The sequence below is a fragment of the Xiphophorus couchianus genome, chromosome 15, assembly GCF_001444195.1.
Source record: "Xiphophorus couchianus chromosome 15, X_couchianus-1.0, whole genome shotgun sequence".
Classification (NCBI taxonomy): domain Eukaryota; kingdom Metazoa; phylum Chordata; class Actinopteri; order Cyprinodontiformes; family Poeciliidae; genus Xiphophorus; species Xiphophorus couchianus.
In genome coordinates, this window is record NC_040242.1 from 14,187,501 (window position 1) to 14,210,306 (window position 22,806).

Genomic DNA, 22,806 nt, shown 5'->3' on the forward strand with positions numbered 1-22,806 from the left:
TTACTTGTCAAAATGTATCAACTTTTTCTACCTTCTTAAGAACTGTAGACATTTCATGCTTCACAACAGCAATAATCAGATGACATTTACTCAGTAGTGGTTTCATACTTCCATTTCTAAAGCTCAAACTAATTGTGATTGTCCTGTCAAATGACTGGACCCCTCTTTTGGGAAGCATGGGTGTAGAAAGTAAGACTTTCCTGCTGATTCATGCTGCAGTAAAATTGTCTCCACAGAATTTCGTCCTCTAAACATTAGAGGAAATGGAGCCTCTAAACCTGTCAATGTGCTGCCTGTCAATCTTTTAAGACTCAATTTAAGCCTCAGATAAGCTATTCAGACGGGTATGGACTGTCCCATTCTCTCCACAATCGGAGAAAATTGGATGGGAGCGGCAGAAAGATTAAGATTCCCATTTAAAAAAATAAAATAAAATAGCTGTCCTAATTAAATTTTTCAATATTTGCTTGAGACCAAAATGTCCTATTTTACTCTGTTCTCACAGACTGATCTCCTGAATATAACCCTAATTACCTGTGCGGCTTTGTTTACCACTGTGTTTGATAGAAATCTGTCTGCGCTGGGTTGAGAGCGATAAGGCTGACTGTAATGAAAAGTAGTGCACACTTCTACCTGCACAAAGTATCACACAGACATATATACACATACAATAATTATCAGAGTAATTAGCTTTCTCAGCAATTTAAAACCTTCATCTGTCCTTAGTGAGTATTAGCTTCTTCACCCAAGGCACATTTACCCACAAAGCCCGCTGATTAGTGTTTATTCTTCCACGCTGCATTATCAGGACGATTTTTCACCCACCACATTCCACAAGCCGTGCAAGACTTCAGGCTCAGCAACAAGAAGATTACCATGGATATCCTAATCATTCTGGAGAGTTTTATCTGTGTATTACAAGCATATAATGCTTCTGACACTTGTTAATTCTTATTCATTTTTAATTACAATTTATTTCAGCGTGTTGATGTTGAGCAGTTAAGAAGTACTTGATGCTCTAATGTGGTCATTGCTGCAATTCAGGGTAAAAAAAAAATAAAAAGAAAAAAAGTAAAAACATGAAGACAATCTAAACTTTAAGTTCCCATATATGAGATGTTACAAAGCCAAAGCTCTCAAACAAATACAAATGAATGATTATATATTGTGCTTATTGAACTATGTCAATTAATAACAAACACGTATCAATTATTTTCAACAAGGTGGGCCAAAAATAGCTTGAAGACCTCGTTAATATGTACCCACCAACAGCCTATTTGTTGGATGTAAACAGGAAGGAAGGAAGAATGGATGGATAGACAGATGGATGGACAACAACCAAATCTTCAAAAAAAAGATGCAGTAACGAAGATGAAGCTGATAAACATTTCAAACTTCTTCCCATTTGAATAAATGCACATTTTAAGCAGAATTATTCCACAACGCCGAGCAGTGAAATGCTCAAATTAAAACAAAACACATCCCTCAAGCTCTGTCCTATCAAAGTCTGCCCTTAATCTCCAACAGACTCTCTTTGGGGATGGAAAATGAACAGAAATTCACGGGACCAATAGCCACAGGGCAAAACACAACAATTGAGGAAAGGCCAAACACAGACAACTGTTAGACATTAATTATTTAGAAAGGGAAGACAAAAGCTAATGTGGCATTTTTGGTTTATTGCCATCCACAAGCTTGTTAAAATCCAATGTTGGGGGAAAAAAAAACCCCCACAGAAAACCCTTATCTCAAAACTCACTGAAATTCAATTACTCCCTAATAAAATGGGATGAGAACAGTGATAAATTACAGCTGTTTTTCTAACTTTAACAATGTGACAGTGTGAAATATTGCTGGGACCTCATTAAGAAGCTCAGGGTGCATAAAGAGCCTTTCTGCGCTGACCTTCAGTTTTTGTTTTCCTTTTAAAGGGACGGAAACAATTTCACACCGTCAATCTCAGCCCCCAATCAGCTTTAAGCATGGAGGAAAAACAGAAAAACCTCTCTGCTCTGCTCACTTTGGAAATCCATTTCCACTCATCCCATCTGCATGCATTACCTATCAATATTTATGCGTTAGCAAACAGCATCTTTGGCCCGGTGTTGAATAAGACATGGCTGGGTATTGATCTAGTGGAAGAGCAGCCCCACCAACTTTAACTGAATAAAGGAAACGATGGTCTCGGGTTAATGGGCTCATTAATGTTAATGCACACACGCACACTGCATTTTAAATAGAAAAATCACAGAATTGACATGTAACATTGAGTCATTTCAATCTCTTATTATTCCTTTAAATATATATTTTTGCTGACTTAAAATACTAACTGGAGGCCAGTGTCCTTCCTGCACTCTCATAAATTGGATTTGCTGCACCGACACACAGATAAAATAAAGAGATTTGAATAGATTGGCGAATGTTTTCACATCTATTTTATTGCACTGCTTGGGGAATGCTGGTTTTAAGCATAACAACATAAAGAAAGAATCTACGAAGATCACTCCATCCTCCACACTCTGTGCCTGCTCACTTTCTCTGAGTTTTTCTAATACAATTATCCTTTGTGTAAAAGTTTCACTTGACGTTACAAAAGCCCAAAGTGCATTCGTTCCTGCTGTCCGCTTTGTTATGAGAGAATGACCAATGAGGGATTAATGTTTGAGCGGGAAAGAAGGGTAATGGTTCAGATGTAAAACCACTTAAAGCTCTTACTTTGCCACACATAGCCATTCGCTAAACCTCTCCAAAGAGCGTGTGGTCAGAGCTGAGCAGCTGTCTGTAAGCACAGCAGGTCTGCCAAAATTCAGATTTGCACTCATAATGAGACGGCTGAAACAACAGCTGACATTTAAAGAGGTTTTTATGTTCTAACCTTGTAAGGGCAGAAAACACTCAGACATAAGAATTGGTTCAACTATGTTTATTTACTGACATGCTGACTAACTTTTTGGCATTCAACAAACTAGCTCAATTTTTCTTGCATGTACCTGTCACACTGTTCCTCATCTTGCAATGAATGATGGCATATTTAAAAGTGATGTTGGCATTGGTCTACAGTTGAAGAAATCAGGTGCATTTTGTGAAATATTTGGAGCAATGCATGTTGTTATTTATGTTTGTTAGGATGAAGGATGTAAACTTTACATGGTGCAACTGCGTAGGAACTGAGTAGGTTTTGTTGGATGCCACTATCTTCCTTTATTTTTTCCCTAGCCCATTGATCACCTGATTATTTGTAATGAAAGTTCAATGTTCCAGCTGGATGGATGAGTGGATAGATGGATGGATGGATGGGTAGGTTGGTAAATAGGGATGAATCGGGATAAATGAATGGATGATAATGGTTTGGTGAGGTGAGGAGGAAAAGAATAGAACTTGCTGCCTCCAGCATTAATTGAATACAACAATAAAATCTAATTATTTGAGGCATTTTAGACCAAAATTGTCAGAAATCAAGTCTTAAGACAAATATTTTGGATCCTTCAGTATAACCATAGAAAAGGAGGTCACCTGTGTGAGGAAGAGAAAACAACAGGGTAATTTGCTGTTTGATTGTGACCTACCCTTTTTACGAGTCAGGGAAAATTAATAGTTATGAGCCACTAATGCAGTTACTGTAGATGTACCATCTGTGTAAAATGCCCTGTGCTCTGGACACTGCTCGCTGTTTGATAAAAAAAAATAAAATAAATAAAACCCTGAACATTACCACACACCAAATTAGAAAAAAGGCTTTTTCCACCTTGTAGTTTTTTTCTCGCAGATTTTGCTCCATTTGTAGTAAAAAGTGAATTATTTCCTTTTATATGCCGTGAGCTTTAAGTGTGTGGTGAGGTAACAGGTTTCACAGTAAAATTGTGAGAGTTGGACACCTTGGCAATAAAGGGGGCGAGTGGGCTTTGCTTTAGGCTTCAATAAAAGAGCATTACTGTGTCTAAGTTTAAGTGTTTGGCTCCACAAATTACTTTAGCAATCTGGTGTGAAATTAAAAATAGTCACATAAATGATTCCAACAACAATGCTTGCCATTTTCTGAGCATTAGTAGTTTAATTTGAGTATTATCTGTGCATAGAAATAACAAGTGGAGTGGTGTTAAAGTGACCCGAAGCACATTTAATTTAGTCTTTGATAGAAAAATAAAAACTAAAATTATTTGACATGGGTGGTAAAAGGCCCACAGAGCAGCTTTGTTATTTTCAATTTTGCAACTTGAAAGAAAATATGCTACATTGACACCTCTTATGAAAATCGAATGCTTACCAAGTTTAGAGACAAAAACTCAGATGCACTTATTTAAAGGTGTAAATTGAGCTTTTCTTTTCCCTTGATTATTCAGCACCCAGCAGCAGACTAAAACAAGGGGAAACTGATTTTGTTACAAGCTATTCTAAAAGGGCAATCTTTCTCCGGCTATTATACTGTAAAATCAGCACTTACTCCACAAAGAAGAGTAAATAAAAACTTGATGTCACCACTTAAAGGCTTAACACCATCAAAAAGTCAGGAGCTTTTCCCAATCAACTCTGCGTGTTCACTTTAAATATCTCCATTAGCAACCCGACTATACGTAATAAATCTGGACCGGCAAAAGATGTTAGGGATTCCTCCATTCACAACACCCTGCAATGCATATTTTGTAAACTGCCTTGGTTAAAACTATTCAATTAAAATGTGTGATTAGATTGGAGCTAAGTTACATACACAACTACGATTACCACATAAAACATGTACGCCAATTGAACAAAGCTTAGTTTAGCTAATCAGGATGGTAGCCAGTTTTTGCCCATATATTTTTTGCTCTCATTACCATGTTTGAGTCCAATTTGCAGTTGTATCTATGCTTAAGTTTCATCTTGCTGCATCAGGAATAACTGTAAAGTAAGTTACAAGTTAGACTGCCGTTGCTAAGCTAGCTGAGAAAAGCTAATTGGAGGTTTCCTTCTTACACCGGTTATACACTGTTTTGATTGACACAGGAAAGTTGGGGTCAGGACTGTTTTGGCAACAAAAGAAGGACTAAAGGGCATTCATTATGTAATGATATTATAGTTTTTAAAATACCTTTGTGATAGCCGACAGTGTGCAATGTTTTCCTGCTTTTAGTGACTGCCACCCTGATGTAATTTATGTAACAGTACATGACAAAAAATCCATTTAGGTGAGCAAGCTAATTGGAAATATGCCATTAGCTGAATTTGCATTCCCTGTGCTTCTGTCTCTCTGTATGGAAACACTGTTTATTTCTCACTCACAAGTCACTTTTTTACTCCTCTGTGAATCACCACTTCAACACAGTCAGGTGATTGATTGCTGCAAAGACCCAAGGAGCTGTGTTGTCAAGGGTAGTTTTCCTCTGCCAGAATCTACCAAGGCAAACTGGTTCTGATTTTACTAACCATTAGTCAATTTGGTGTTAGAATGGAAACAGGACAGCACCAAGCCACTTCATTTTGCTCTTTTATTTTTATTTGCATGCATTTGAGAGTGTGTGTTTGGTACTTACAACTATCTTCTTCTTCAGAAATGAGCTTGACCACATAACAGGCGTAGATAAACCCCGCCAACTGCAGATGAAGACAGAAGCAAGAAAACAAAACAATGAGGATTATTCTTAACGCAACACAGAAAGAGTGACAAAAAAAAGGCAGTATGTTTAGAAAAATGCAATAGTTGGAACAGACAGGGCAAACAGGTGCTGGTGTAAGTGGAGCAGAACAGCTCCAAAATAGAGCACTTGAATCTCCTCTCTCATATACACACACACACACACGCTCACACTTACACTGAACAACAACTTCAAAAACAACCACAAGGTTAGCCTTGATTTTAATGCCGGGGCTATATGCAAAAAAGCGCTTTAATATGCGTCTTCAATTTTGAAACTTAAAAGAAATAGTCTTATCTACATTTGCATGCAGATGCTGCATATGTTTAATAAAGAAACTGACAAAAACGGAAATTAAATTGGTGTTTCTCCTTTGAGGTTTAGAGCTCTGTAATTCTTCCTGTATTATTAGAAAAACCTTCCACAAACAGATGTCCTCACCTCACACTGCCTTATCATGAACTAACTAAAAATAAATTAATTAATTAAAACAGGTGCTATGTGATGAGAAACAGCAGACTTGCTCTGCTGTTACCAAAACGAGGGAACAGTTAATAATGTGCTCTGCTTGTCAGTGGTATTTAGAAAGTGATGCAGCGGTCCAAATTGGTGAGAGCACCTTACCTCTCCGATCGGCTTTCTCATTGGTTGCCTGTTTCCAAGGTAACAGATAGCAAGTGGCCAACTGAGGCAAAGATATAGGAAGGTGCAGTCACTGTAAGGTCGGCGTTTTAGCGACCTTGTTACCCTTGGACTTTTTTTAAAGGAGCAGAAAGGAGAAAATGTGGGCGGAGAGAGGAGCATGTGGCCATACGTGTTTGTTTGAAGTATTATTATCTGGAATAAAGAGGCTCTAATGCTCAAATCAGCCTTTAAGTAATGGGGGGAAAACAACATTGACCCGGCAGGTTTTCTATCGACTGCGTGGACTAATGCCAGCACATCCTCACGGGCGCACACAAACACTTGGCAAAGACGGTGATTGTGGGGAAACAGCATTTGGGATTCAGTGTATATCTCAAGGTCTTGACCTCATTTAGTATAAATAATGTTCAGCTCCCAAAGCCCCCTTCCCACTCCTCCCACTCAGTTTCTCACACAGCCCTTCCTCCTTTCTTCTTCCGTTTTTGTTACCATTAAATCCTTCCAACTTTTTTCTTTTTCTTATCATTCTCCAGTCTATTTCAGACAACAAGCCAACATTATCAGCACAACAGATCAACGAGAGAGAAAAAAACAATCAATGGCCTTTACATAGCAGATATGACCACTGAGAGAAGACACAGATAACCTTTCCTGACTGCAACATCTCAGCTGTCAATGCTGTTGGGTGACGTTCAGAATTTGAAAGATTAAGATGACATCAGCCTCACATGCAGCTTCTTCTATAGGCTGCCGATCCCCCAGGAAGCATTTCTTTTTTTTTATTAGCATCCATCTAAAGGAGACTTTTACCATTACAAAGTCAGAATGTTGTTTAAGAGACCATCAAGAGTTTGGAGAGACACTTGGAGTTGGAGTAGATCTGGAGCCTGCTCGAGTTTCTTCAGGCTCATTGCCTCTGAAAATGACTTTAGGGTGCAGTTTAGTTAGCGTGACCGAACACGGCACAGAGTCGTGCCCACCCTTGTGATACAGAGCCGTCGTTAGGCCTCGGAAGAGCACATTTACTCTGCACATCAATATCCTGTTAATATCCCACAAACTCAAGGGTTGCTGCTACATGTAAACATAATATCCTGTTTACAATAAATCTGATTCTATCTCACCACAAAGGCAGAAAAATCAAATGTGACGGCTGAGATGTGGCGATATTCATGCGGGCTTGTGGTATGCATGGCTTATCTTTTCAATGTCGAAGCTGGGAATGTTTTGTGCTTGTAGATCTTATGTGAGTTTGGTAAGTCACAAAGGCTGCGTTTTTTTAAAAGGATTTTGAAACTTTATATGCATAACTGTGTATGAAATACATCAAGTACCTGAAGACCAAATCAGTAAAACTATCAAACATTTTACATTGACATGAGTAGGAGTCAGTAAGGTTGTAGTCCTGTCTTTTTCAAGATTTGACATATTGTGTGTTCAAAGATGGCATTCTGCATACTTTTGCTATAACAAGACATTATTTTAGCAACTAATGTTTTGCTATCTTCTTGAAGCAGACTGCCAATTCTTCTCTAGCATCAACAAGGCATTTTTTAAAGTTTTTTGTTACTTTATTTGAATCCTGAGACAGGAAAGTAGGTAATGAGAGAGAGGAAAGACATTCAACAAAAGTCATCAGGTCGGGATTCAAACCTGCAATGGTTTGAATCCCTGCAAGGACTAAGGCCTCCTCATGTGGGTTCTGCTTAATCCCTGCACCAACACAGCACCCAACAAGGCATTTTTGTTCAATCAGCTTCTGCTGTTTGCAAATGGAAGTCCGTTAACAAAACACTTGTAAATGTGTATACAGCCTGATTGCTCTCCACTGAATATTATGCACAGACAAGCTCCAATTCATTCGGAGCGACCCAGTCCTGATTTTCCAGTTGAAATGTCCCACTGTCAATTTGAAAGGAGGCGCGCCGGTAGAAAGAAGGGAGCTCTTCGGTCAGCTCATCTGACTCTCAAGCAAGAAGTCCTGTCCATGAACAGATATTTCATCCTTAAGCAAGAAAAGTTATATTTTGTGGACAATAAACTACTGGATTCAACAGGAAGAACCTCATTCTCCCTGTGAAACAACTGATTGTGAACTAGTCCAACAACGATGAACTTAGATTAAATACGGCAGAGACCCTGCAGCGAACACCGACTAACACCTCGGAGTGAAAGCTGCTCTGTGTAGAGGAGCTGATGTGTAGCACCAATAAAAAGTTACTATAAAAGATGTAGTTGCAGATACTACAGCACAGCAGAGCCACATCCGAGATTGGCAGCAGAGATTCACAGGCTACTTTTCTTCTCTTAGATACAGTATGTCACATTGCAAAAGTTTAATTAAATCAACAGGCTAACAAGTTGTGGGGGATAAAAAGATAAAAAATATATATATTTTTTTCTTTTACAGCATCTCTCCCTCTGTAAAAAGAAAAATAGTTTTTAGCCTTTCTGGAACCTTAAAGTCTTTAAGCACAAACTCCATCCTCACATCTCAACTCAAAATATTTATATTAACTTCACATAAACTTAGAGGGGAATTTGAATGATTTGTATTCGCTTCTATAGAAACTGCATTCCTTGACTCTGAAAGCATTAAGTATAATGTGAAACCAAACCACGTTGAAGAAAAGTCCTTTTGACAAAAAAGTTAGCTGGAAGAACTAATCGAATCAATTATTGTGATATCAAATTTTATATGAAGAGATATAAATCAGTTCATTTAAACTGCTATCACAATTTTTTTTAACTGAGCTTATCTTTATAAAGTGATTATATTGGAACTAACACTGAGCTGAAAATTTGTCACATTCTAATCATTTGATCCCACCGCTTTAAAAATGACGTTGTCAGCACTTTGACTTTAACAAGTTACAGCCTACAACGTTAAGTGATTTTAAAACTAATGGAACATGTAGTTCAACAAGGTTTCTGTTATTATCTAACTCTGCAGCTAAATAAATCACATCTTTATTCTCTCAGAAGATGTGTGATTTTCCTAACTTAGCAGACACTGACCTTTTGTCTGAGTTAGTCTGAACAAAACGTTATAAGAGTTTTTGAACCCATTGAATTTGTTCGTATGTTTTCAACCACAATCTTTATTAGATTTTGTTGTCATTATTTTGTCATAGGTCACCCACAAACGTGGCTCATTATTGTGTAGTCGTGGAAGGAAAATCACACATGGTGTGAAAATTTCAAGCTGTTCTGTCGTCAAACTCTCACACCTGAGCTGTGGATCCGTGCAGCTCCTCCAGAGTTACCTGGGCATCTTCGCTGCTTCAGTGAGGAACGCTCTTCTTACAGTTTAGGCCTCGGTAGATTTGCAGTTTTGACAAACTGCTTTGTTGTTTTTTTTAAGCAATAATTTGAACAAAGCCTGGAATATTGTTTTGTATCTTTTTATATATTGATAGGATATTTCTTCTACGCCCTAAATATGCACTCCTGGTGCCTCGTAAACGCAATAAATTCAATCCAAGTTTGCTATTGTAATGTGAAAAAATAAAATAAAACATTTATAAGGTGTATCTAGAATGAAGAAGTTGTTCCATTTGAGCTTTTTGTCAAGGCAATTGTTCTGCTTGCAGTCATGTGCCATGCAGTCACATGGGTTTGAATTCAAGCAAGCTGCTGTATGATTCTTTTTTTCTTTTCTTTTTTCTTTTTACTTTGTCTCTGAACTCTACTTACTGAATACGAACCGACGACTGTTCAGTGTGATGGGTGAGAAATGGAAATATCTCTACTTCAGCATGAGCTCTGACAGGATCCTCGCAGTGATCGGCCTGACAAGCAAAATCTTGTTGCACTCGTCCACTTCAGCTCATAGCAGTTTGCAACACAGCAAAGACTGTTTCTATAGGGAAAGTGAAAAAAAAAGTCCCAGCTGGAGTACTTTAAAAAAAAATCTTTTAGTGTCTCTGAAACGTACAGCAGAGCAGATGCCCGTTGCCATGGTAAACATGTTAAATGTAAGTAATTCAACAGGAAGTCAGCAAATCTCACAGCATCAGCCTAAGGTAATAAAAGCCTAAGGAATAAAAACCTGTAATAGATGCTCTTCCATGTCTGTCTTTGCTTGGTTGAATCAAAAAAAAAAAAACGTTCCTCGTTCAGAGCTCGAGTTGAGCAGAACGTCCTGAACCAATGTTAGCAAGTATAATGACTGCAAAATGGGCTTAAACCCTCCAGTCCCGCAAGGTCTTCTCAATTTGTGACTGTAATACACACAGTTATTTACAGCCATGTTATCAAGCTTAGCCTTAATAAGTTCATCCAAAGCTTCTTGGTAAATTTATTTTATGGCTTCCATTTGGCATTAATACCAGATTAGTCTGCATTAAAGGTAATTAAGAGCACAGATTAAACGGAATGAAATGAGACATGGCAAAGCTCTTACCTGGAAAGATATAACAAGACTATCTTTATTTCCTCGCTGCCTTTCAGAAAAGACTAATAAAAATTTTAAAAAAGTGGTTTTATTGTCCTGGAGTATTTCCACCGTGACCTGATCATGGCTTAAAATATTGGTGTCAAAAAGCAAAGACTGTGTCTCTATTGAAGATGGGGTGTGTGCCTATTTCCCATTGTGTGGATCTACCTGTGAGTATGTCTTTGTGATTAAAACGGCAACAACTGTAACAGCTCAGCGTTGCAACTCTGGTGTGTCATTCGCATTTGGAGACGCCCTCCCCCCCCCACGACTGTGAAACAATAGATAGCATTAATACCTGCTGGTACAGCATGAACTAAACTGATATAATTAAAAACAGTCAATACAAACTGTGGCTAGTCTCAAAACAGTGCAGTTTGCCTAACTTTTAGCTGAGGATTTAGCTGGAGAAACGGCTGTTTTGATTTGTCTGTTATGATTGGTGTATATTTTTACCTCCAGTAGGCAACAGGTAATCCAATATCACTTTGGAGGATGAAGGTCCATTTATGCTCGCACAGAAATAAGTCCACTCAAGCGTCACTGCCCTCATAACTTCAATGTACTAATTGGCATGGCTGTGTGGCACCATATCTGCTAGAAGGGAGGTCTGAGTTAGGAAGGTGTGATAATTTCAATTCTCAGGAACGTGAAAAGAAGCGCCACAGTACCTTGAGGTGGTCTGCACATAGCATATATGGATATATTTCTGTCAGCCTCTTCATCTCTATCATCATCCCCTTTGCTAATCATACATAAGCTATGCTGCATCTCACTGCCTGATCACAAGCTGATCATAAATGGCCCATAAGCTTAAAAGTGCATTGGACATGAAAAGTATATTTTAAAGGTGACATAATTTTACTATGTAAGAACCTTAGTGTTGTCCTTCAGCACTGTACTTTGTAATGCAAGTTCTAGTTCTTTTTTTTTTTTTGGACTGGTAAGCAACATGGAGTTTTTTTTAACAAGACATGGACCTATAATTTCTAAAAATCAAACTGAAGCACTCACCTTGTGAGCTTGTGAATTTAAAATGTTCAAGGTTTGCTTCGCTTCAAGTCTTTCATGTGGTTTTTAAACTAAAAAAAAAGCAAGCTGTGTCTCCTTGGAATTATTTCTGCCACTGACTCCTTTTCACGAAGCATTTTTACACGACCAGTGACTTCATTTTTCTTTCTGAGATGGTGAAATCTCTTCAGAATGTCATATTTTGTTCAAATCTACATGGTAAAGATCTTTTTTATGTATTGCGAATTGACAAATTTTCAAATATGAGATGAAAGAATCACAACTTTGCACATGAGTAAAATCTCAGTGTTTTGGACACTAATATGCTTTGACAAACCTCTGATTAAGCACCACACACTTACCTGTAGGTGCAGGATCAGAACAAATGTCTTCTTAAAAGTGTTACTGATCGCAAAGGTTGATTTGTACGGTTCTTCACTTGTTTGGCTATTTTTTGAGAAAAAATGGCAATGTTAATGATTAAATAGACAATCCCTTTGGCCAGCTGAAAGAAAAAAAAACATTCACATTTCGATCAGCTGAGAATTGAAAAAAGGAGACTAAAACAGGCAGAATTTTGAACTTTGCAGGATTCGATCTGTCACATAAACATAAAATAAAAATTCTAAATTTTAAAGCTTACTATATTGTGCATGCATCTAGAGTTTTGCAGCGTGCACTGGAGCATAGTGGAAACCGCGGTGTGTGAGTTTGTAGTCTTGTGGGATTCAAATAATTTTAGAATCTTGCAAAGGTCAGATCGTCTTAGAACTGACAGCTGGAGTACTTTCTTTTTAGAATTGTGCAGGCTGTGCCCTCACAACAAAACAGATCCAAGGTGACTGTGAAGTCCGTGCCGCATGATTATTACAGCTAATTTTAGCTAAATGTATCCATCTGTTTGATGCTCTAACAAACACTTTCACATCTACCAACCTTTTTAGAGTTAAGTGTAGACAACTTTACAGTGGAGCTGAGATGCTGTTTGGATGTCTTTTCAACATTATTACTAATAGAAGTGGCAAGTAGGGGTACGATGATTTCATTAATTTATGGAGATTGGCCGATATTTACATATCGATCTTATCCACCGATATTATCTACCTCAGCAAAGGTCTGAAAATCAACCACTGTCCTCTTCTGCTGTCCCGTGAGAGAACTTTGACTGACAGACCGGCCCACCAGGTCATGTCTGCACATTTGCAGTTGACAGTAGTCACTCCACTGTTACCAACTCATTGACTTTCTTGCTATATTTAGCAACATTTAAGACAAAAATATGAGTGTCAGCCAGAATCGGAAACGGTAGGTCAGGCTTTTTAAAGATCGGTAATTGATTATCGGCCAGAAAATTGCAATCAGTGCTCACTCCTAATGGCAAGTAATGTATCTCATCTTCCTCTGCAAAATACTAGTATCCTCCAATCGTTTGAGAAAACAGCACGTTGTCTTTGCTTTTGCAAATAATCAGAAGATGAGCCCTCATTGAATAAGAAGAGGACAAGAAAATGATTTGTATTTAGACTAGATGTCCAATTCAATTAGGCATAGAGCAGTTTATTTGTCTCCAATGAATTGTTAGAATCAACATTTATGACATTTACTTCTTACACCAAGAAAATACATGTGTTCATTTACTCCTCAAGGTGAGAATTGTCATACAAACCAAAGTAAAATGTGGTGCAGTCTCTGCCTGGACGTGTCAGCTTTGTGTGGATTTCTGTCATCTTGCAGAGGAAATCCCATTAAGGACAAGGGCTACTCTACATCTTTAGTGAGCAATGCTGGCAAAGAGATCCCATTAAACTGAAAAAAGATGACTGAATCATCATTCTTTCCGACAATAATCAAGTCCCAAATGCTCACTTGGCAAAGACACCGAGAGCACCTGGAAGTTTTGAAAGCAGCAAAGGGAGTATTTAGACGAATGTCAAACAGCTGGTGTTCAGCAGGGAAGGAGAATCTACGGCGTGTGTTCTGCATAGCCACAGCCCAAAAAACTTTCAGAGTAAGCATCATGGGATGAGACCTTTAGAAAGCAGGGACAGATGCCAGAGGAGGGCATCTGCAGGCCACTCACCCAGTGGCACGGTTTGTCCTCCAGCAGAGATGAGGAAGGTGAAGCAGCATTTCGCCAAAACAGCTGCAGGACAGAAAGCTGACTGTACAGCATTTTTTTTTTACACCATAATGAGAACGACAAAAAAAAAAAATCAATTAGCACGCTGGTCATAACCACCATTTCCCAACATGACAAAGCGATACAGTTTAACTTCCTGTTATTTGTCCCACATTATTCAACATGTTTCTGCTGAAACTGAAATTGTAGCAAATATGTTTGTTTGCGAGATGTATTAGTGACAACATTTCACGCCATTAGTCAAATGTCCCACTATCTCTCCTTACGCTGTCAAACAGCTCTACTAAGGAAATACAGAAAAGGAATGACAGGCCTGTTCACTTCACTGGCATTTATGAATGTCTGTATGTGTGCATGGGTTTTCCAACTTTACACGTTTTAATACAACAAATGGTAAGAGAGCTGCAATGAAGGTGCCGATTTTCCTCAAAGTTTTACTTAATAAAGAATTACGACATTAACACTGGTCTGGTGATTGTTAAATAATTTCTCTTGTGAAACCCAGGAGCTGGCAATATCAAGCTTTCCTTTCCAGTTTTGACCAGCATAGTTACTCTCTTTCAGCTGTGCCACAACAAACATATTTTTTACTTTTGTTTTATTTCACTCATAAACAATCCATGTTTTGATGGTGAGAGTATTACTGAGTTAAAATACCATAATTTTGAAAATGCATTTTTAAGGACACTGGGTGTCAAACCAGAAAGTACGTAGCCTAAGTCTGCACTTGGTTGATTAAAATCAATATGTAGTTTGGTCCTGAAAGTCACATCAAACACATGCTGTGGTTGGATGTGAGATCAAAGTAATTATACATAACTCACCATTCATTTGAGAAAATGTTAGTTCCTCCTTCTGCTAATTATTGTGAGTGACTATGCTGCTTTTATTTTCATATTGAGTACCATGGCCAAGTACCACAGCAGATGTGTTATGATGAGAAAGACACATTAGATGGAAAAAGCATGATAAAACAACACATTTTCTGACCTATAGAACTTTGTGCTCACAAACAACATCTAAGATTCCCCAGAAGATCTGACTGTTGACGCCTCTAGTGCTTTATGCCGTCTCTCGCCACTGTTATATATGCTATATCAGTATTCATATTTCATAATGCTTTTTTGTTTTAGGTAGGCATGATTCCAAAGGTTGTTTTATTTTGGCTCTATTACATAATCCTAATTAAACTTTTACATCTTGTTGGTCAGATTTAATTAATCTTGATTTAAAAACCTGCTAGCGTCATTAAATAAATGACTTTGGTTCTTTAATAGACTTTGAAAGGCCTAAATCCTGTAAGTTAAGGTATTTGTGGTTTACAATTATATATGTTTTTTTTTGTCATTTAGTTGGTGTTTCTGCAACAGATCAGTGAGTCTTCTCTGGGATTAGACCAGAGCATCTGGCCTTTGATCATTAAACTCATCAGCGAAGCTCGGTTATCCATGGACCGCCACTAATTCGTTGTCCGCCTTTGCTTAAACCACCATTTAGTAATCAGTGCATACAAAACACAAAACATCAGTGATCCAGCTGCCTCAGCTTTAGATTCAAGAGCCGCCTAATATATCCCCTTTCTTGACACACAGGGCTATAATGAGATAATCAATAGAATTTGCCTCACCTGTCAAGGTTTTTAATGTTGTAGGTGATTGTTGTAATCTTGCTTTGTGGTGGAAACATTAATCTGTGATGGAAAATGCATTCATCTGCAGCAATAGAGTCCATTACAGCTGTGCTCTCCTCCAGAAGATAAACTGTGCTGTGATGGAGGTGCCACATCCACTGAATTAAATCTGCTTATGTGTTGATAACTCCAACTAACACAAACTAACATTTCGCCTGCCCCCCGCCCCCTCCAGATGCCCCCCACCTCTTTGCTCCCTGATAAATTACTCAAGATGAAAATATTTTGCCTCTGTGAGCTGCACCGACACATCCCCGTAATGCCTCAATCAGTGATTACATCTAATCGCTTTCATCTAAACGTGTTTGTACACTTTGATGCTTGTGCAAAAACTATGCACAGTTTGCAGCGACGTCAAGTAAACTGAAGGAAAGCCGGCGTTCTCAGAGGGTGTTGGGTTTTCATCTGGTGACTTTAAACTTGCATGGAACAGCTTTGCTCCTCTTTCTGATCTTTGTTTAAATGATTCAGGAATTTTGGTACATCCTAGAAACAAACAAAAGGAATGAAGAGTTTAACTTATTCAGCAAAAACAGAATTAAACCTGCAGAGCACGACATTTGCTTTGCTTGACTGGCATTCAATTCTTTAGCATTGTGGTTTCTCTTTCCTTTCTCTTCCCCGATAATTGAATGATAAGCAGTCTGGACTGAATACAGCTTGGCATTAACACTGCATTATTTTCTGGCTTTGGTGACATTCAGTTCGGTTTGTTAAAATGAAAATGAAACACTTACACATTCTAATGCTTGCTCTTTTTGAAGAATGAGCAAAACAAGACATTTCATCATCATTGCCAATACAAAATAGCATTTTCCCCCCTCTGTATTCTAAGAAAATCATTAGCTACTTTCTGTGAATTGGCATAAAATATTACGAGAAATCATAAAAAAGAGATTACATTTTCGCATTGTAATGTTTCTCTGTGGGTTTGCAAACAGCGAGAGTTAAAAAAAATGCTTGTATGAACCTTCAATGCTCAATATATTAAGCAAAGATGTATAAAGAAAGGCATGTGCAGATGGAACGATGTATCGGAGCTAGTCTAGTAAAAATGTCATGGAAAACGCATATAATCAGAGGTGGCCCATTCCTTCCTAGTTCACTAGCACAAGAGCTAGCTAAAGGTGATAATAAGCAAAGAAGGAGGTGAATGACTTGAGCTTCTTTCATAAAACACTTTCAGCCAGGACTGAGAAAATCTCCTGTGAGTTCTGGCTGAGGAGTTAGTGACAGCGCCGTAACGATCAAGGTTTCAAAGGGTAAGTCAGGTTTGTGGTTTGATTGTGTGATGATGAAGCATTGATAGCGGTCTGTGTGCCCACTTTACTGTGATATTTATGAGGTTAGGTCAGGTAAACCCAACCTTTCTGCAATTTGTAACCCCATATCTTACCAACACTTTTCCCTTTTAGAGCACGCTAATTAAATTTTGTAGAAATTTGGGCTAATATTTCATGGCCATGTACTTTACTGTGGAGCATATCTTTATATCTCCTGTTGGTTAGTTGTTTTCATAAATTGTGAAGATAATTAATTTTAGAAAGAGAGCATACTTTTAGGCGGTATAACAGATTATAACCAAAATAACTGAGCAAACTCCTACTGGTTGATGGTCTTACATTACCACATAAGTAAACATTGGTTTTCAAAGTGGATACAAAATGTAACAAAGCCTGGTTCTAACTAACGCAGTTGGTACAAAACATATTGAGGTACAGTAGGTACAGGTAAGAGATGACTAAAAATGTTCAAAGTACAAAATGAGCAGCAACTCGATCCACATCAGTTCCAGTGGGTTCCGCTCCACGTCTCCCGTGGTTTTGTGTTGCTAGATTCATTTATAAATCAGATTATGCTAACGCATTGCAGAGCTGTTTAGTTAAAGAGAAGCTGGTCAATGCAAGACTTGTGCTGTATGCTCTAAATGTGCTGTTGGATGAGCGTCTTACTCTGTGCGCTGCTTGTTGCACCACTATGTTAATAGTGAGGAAAAGGAGACAGTCAAATGAATAAGTTATGTGACTTTTTGTTCTGTAAAAGTAAAATTTAAAATGGAAATAGGTATTTTATGAAGTTTGCTTTACTTTTCCAAAGTTAGCATATTCCAATCACTAGTCCAAGTGCTTGCTGAGGCTAGATGACATAGTCCAGCTTCATTTGTATTGGGCGAAGATACAATTCGCCCAATACAAGTAACTGAGAAGGGAAAATTTTGGGGACATGACTGGTCTCTCAGTGATTATCAAAATTTATTTGACTATTTGTTGTTAACATTTGAAGTATTTTTTACAAATATGATATGTGTTGCTACTTTGGGCAGGTTAAGCTGTATTTAAATGTGTCGTATAAATTAAACATATTTTTTCAGTGTATAAAGTTTCACCTGAACGACTGTGACTTGCACCTTATTTTCTGACAAATTAATCACTCAAACCAGCCGATGATCATCTCAAGTGTGAGCACTTGGAATCATTTCTAGCCAAGGTTATTTAGTCGTGTGCACCGAAGGCCTGACTGTCTGCAGGTTTTCTTCAACAAAACAAACAACAGTAGGTGAGTTCACTGATTAGTTCCTCCACTTTGGTTAATCACTGCAATTACAACACCACCGCGCCTGTAGAAAGCCTCTACTTAGGTATTTTTTTTTCTAATTTAATTATTACTTGCCTTTTCCATTAGCAGGTAAAACAGAGCTTGAAAAAAAAAGGGGTGATTAAAGATGTGCCCGGTGTGTTACAGCAATGGCCCAGAAGGAGTTGTGTTCTGCCTCAGCACAAGTGAACATCAGAACATAGAAGAAAAATATTCTGCCCACTCTTTTACAGTAAGATATAGTTATTTTTTAATTCACCAGGTATGGAGAAACAGCTCAAATCTGGACTATCTCATACATAGACACAACAAACTTCATAGGGATATTAAGTGAGGTAGTGTTAGTTTTTTGGCAGAGTGAGCTGGAGTCAGGTCTCTTCATTGTCAGCAGAGCGACCTACAATTTCCTTGAAGACCGCTGCTCAGACTTTGGACTTGGAATAAAACACACACCTGTAGCTGACATGACTCTGATTGGTGCTATCTCTAGTTCAGAAGCCTTTTAAAACAAGGACAACTTTATAACGCCCTGGACACCACAGCCTTGATCTTGTTGCTTGTGAAATATTTTCTACCACAGTTTTTCCCTCCACAAAACTTTCTATTAGCACTCCATGAACAGCAGGTTTTATTGGGAAATTATTAACATCCCATTGGACGCATCTGTACAGTATTGCTACAAGTAAGTACATGTGCGTACTAAAATCTGTGAGACAAGCCAAATATGGAGGCTGTTGTCAGTTCTTGAGAAAAATGTCTGTGTCACTTGTAGAAACACAGAACACCTTACGGAGCTGAAGTAGTGGCAGAGTACATCATAACTGGTTGAGCTACATGGACAATCAGACCGCCAGTGAGCCAGTCAGACAGGCAAACTAGTCCATCCCATCTTGCCCAAAAGACCACCGACCCAAACAAAATCATGCTCTGGAAAAGATCTTGACAGCTGCTGCGCCTCAGTGGGTATCCTCCCGCCCCCAGACAGACTATCCACAAATATCTTCATTAGATTTCTTTTCTTAGTAATTCTATCCACATGAACTCAGTTTTCTTGAAGTCTAAAATATTCCAACTGACACCCACCCCCTTATTAATTTTTCTCCCTGTCAGTTATCTGGAAATCAGGCACCTAACTAGTAGGCATGGAGACAACTAGTCCTACAGTTCATTGTGCAGCCCAATAAAACACTTACCGCTCACTTAGTGATGGGCCTTAAACCAGGCAGCCAGTCAGCCAGTGAACCCGTCAGACTGCTGAGTTTGTGCTCAGGGAGCATGACAGTGTTTCAACACACCAATTACTGTGAGACAGTAGTAAAGCTGTTTGGTAGCCTGGCACTCAGCCACGATATAAGTACCACTATCGATTTACGGAGAGTCACAGTAAGCACATGATGAGAGGGAACAGCGGTGCATAAGGGACAAAGATCCAGAAAGAAAAAGGAAAAAAAAGAAAAGAGAGAAAAGACTTTCACTCATTCTGTAAGCGTCGTGATGCATACAGACTGAATAAAAACACCCGCTTGTTTATTGCATGTGAGGATTCAGCAAAAAAAAAAAGAAAAGAGCTGGGCGACGTAGGAAACAAAGATAAAAAGTGTCAGGTCTGCCTCATTTCTACTCCTGGTTTCTCTTTTCGTTAGGGAATAGGTAAGAAATGCGGAAGAAAACAGGGAATGACTGATTTTGAACCAAATATGTAAAAATTGCACAGAGTTAAACATGGAGAACACAGATAAAGTGAGACTTTCCATTAACAGAAAAGAGGCTTGATTTGCTGCTGTGTAATTTAAGGAATTTTGAAATACTGTACAATGTAACACAAACATATCAACTCGATATTCACCTAAAGGCAACTGTTCACAAAATAATTGAGCGTGCATTTCACCGCTCCAATCTGCAAACAACTCATTCGTAAAACAGTTCGAAGTTCAAAAATGCAAAAGTAGGAAAAAACTAAAAACATGTCCAGAATTGGAAGATGATTATGGTGATTAGTGCAGGAGTAAATCATGCGTCAACACACCGGTTTCACTCTCGATTTCTATCAGCATCTCAAAGATGATCAAAGTAATCAGTAATGCTTTAGAAAATGAGAAATTCAATGTATCAGGATATTCGATAAAATCGTTTTGGATTTCAACAAAAACTTCTCTTCACAACAATTATTCCTTCCCTGGATGGCCATGAGATTTAAAAAGGCAAGGCTGTTTTATGCAGCTGCTCTTCATTTATTGGCGTTAAAATAGCTCTCCCAGACTTTGGCGAAGATATTCCAATAACCTAATTACCACTTTTTGTTTGTAAAATTCAGAAAGCGAAGTTGGTGTTACAAGCAAAAAGATGCAGAATCTTTTAGAGCTGCTGCAAACTGTAATTACAGAAGCACATGCTGCAAACACTTCCTATTTCTGTAGGTTTTAAGACTTTTGCCCAAAAAAGAAAAGACTCAAGAGAACACTAATTTAAGATGAATACTCACAGCCAGGAGTATCTGCAGTGAGGAATGAGCCACTTCTATGAACTCAAAGTTCATAAGACAGTCTGATATAGATATATATCGATGGTCCTCCGGTGCCCAGGACGGAGGAGGGGTGATTGGTGTCACCCTGCACCCGGGGCCGTTCTCCATCCACCAGGAACGATGCATGGACAGGTTGAACGTCAGGACAAGGTCAGACTCCTAGAGCAGACAGACAGGCAGACGGTCAGAGACAGACAGAAAGAAGGTGAGTTGAATTACATCCTGAGAGAGAGGACAGAGCAGACTGAAAGTCAGAGCAAGCTTTAACCGTGGCTTAATCAAACTGGATTGTGGGGGTTAGAACTAAAAATAGATGTGGAATTTATAATTCTAATGATGAAGGATAACTGAGATTAGATTTGAATCATGCACCGCCACGTACATTAGGTCGGGGAAAAGGGAAAAATGATGGGAGGGGGTTAGAGAAAAAAAAAAGAAGAAAAACAGAGTAGAGTTTGGTTTGCAGATTATTAAAGGCTGTTTTCCAGGCTTTTAGTCAGAGAGAGTAGAGAGGTTTTCTGTTTCTGGTGTCACGTAAGGGTCAGCAACTGAAAGGCAACTGCTTTTGGTTTGAGGCACAGGAAAAGTTATGCAGAAAACTGAAAACCATGGGGATGAAGTGGTACATTATGGTTGGTGTAGCAGCTTTTGCAAGACGAAAAAAAAAAATACCAAAGCAAATCAACCATTTAGACCAATACTGGATTCTCTTCACAAATACCACTCACAATTAAAAACATAATTTGGTATCAAAATAGATTTTAGGGATCAAGGTAAACAAAGAATGTAGTAAGGACTAACACAGTGCTGCCCCTGCCCAACCTGTTGCTGCCCTGACAGCAAGGGTCACACATATTATCCATCTTTGATCATATTGTAAAACAACGATGGAGCAATCTCAATCTGTCATTTTGGGCTATTACAATTCACACAACTGGCCATTTGGTGCACATGCAAAACATTTTTAACTTGATCAAGTGCAATCGTGTAGTTTCATTGGTTACATGTCGTTACTGGGATCAGAGTTAGTGGTTTTAGTCACTGCAGAGAAAAAGAACCGTCTTGCACACAAACCTGTGGTTATCCAGCAGATCTCACAATCACAGCATGGCTTTGATCAATGCCAATAGTTCAGAAAAAGAAATAAGTCACCTTTTTTTTGCTTCATATAAGATACAATTTCTAATCATGGACAGTTTGTCTTCTTTAATGAAAGAATAACAAAATGTTTTACATAAAATAAATGCAATTTTAGTCAAGCTACCATATTTTATGTAGCTCTGAAGGTTACAGATGGGCATAATATGTGATTTTGCTCATGTGAATTTCCTTATTATCATGTTTTGTAATATTTTATTACACCACAGGAAGTTCTTCTGAAGTTACAAATCAAATTGTATGATCAGGTTCCCATTCAATCTTTTTAGTTGGAATCGTCTTAAAGAAACCCAATCAATTAGCTAAGAGTGCCAAATAAAGCAAAATAACAACTAAGTTACCAAAAAAGAATTATTGCAGATTATTGCCTGCCAATGGTAGAAACAGACATCAAACATGTTCAATCAGCTATTAACTGAATAAAAGGCCTTTCTGTTCTTTAAAGTTATGCTGAAAGAGAAAAAAATGACAATATGATATAAAAACCATTATGAAAGCCATAATTTCTTGTGTTTTGCCATCAAAATGAAATAGCTTTTTTGTTCCTAGAAATTGTGCCATTTGTGATAAAACTATAGCCTGCAGCCACTCTCCCATAAACGCGGGGAAGTTGTAATTTTTACTGTCACGCTCGTATACTGTCACTCCATTTAAATTACTCATTCGAGCTTTAAACCTTTGAAAGTGAATTTAAGCAGTGGCGGCTCCCGATTGCTTTCAGAGAGCATTGCTTCACTCTTCAGATTCGTTTCGGGCTTCACCTCAAACACACTTGACTCTTTCACCTTTCTGCAACAGCCTCCCTGTTTTCACCCCTGTTCGCTTTCTATTAATTTGCATTGCAGTCTATCCTTCCCTCTCTTGTCTTTTTCTTCCTAAGCCTCTCTCTATTTCTGTATAATGAGTAAATGCCTCATTAGCACAGAGCTCTGATTAATGCCATCTACCCTTGTTGTGCTCCTCTTTTTAATGAATAAAGTCTCTGCAAATTTCTCC

The 22,806-nt window shown here is 38.3% G+C and overlaps 1 protein-coding gene across 1 annotated transcript in view; it reads right to left on the reverse strand.

The window, feature by feature from the left end:
* nkain2 (sodium/potassium transporting ATPase interacting 2) overlaps window positions 1-22,806 on the reverse strand; it is a 101,704-nt gene that overhangs the window by 13,719 nt on the left and 65,179 nt on the right. The window contains exons 4-5 of the mRNA XM_028040625.1: window positions 20,611-20,811; window positions 5,508-5,568 (exon numbers count right to left, since the gene is read on the reverse strand). Of these exons, the coding sequence (XP_027896426.1) occupies window positions 5,508-5,568; window positions 20,611-20,811 (262 nt within the window). The remainder of the gene's footprint in view (window positions 1-5,507; window positions 5,569-20,610; window positions 20,812-22,806) is intronic.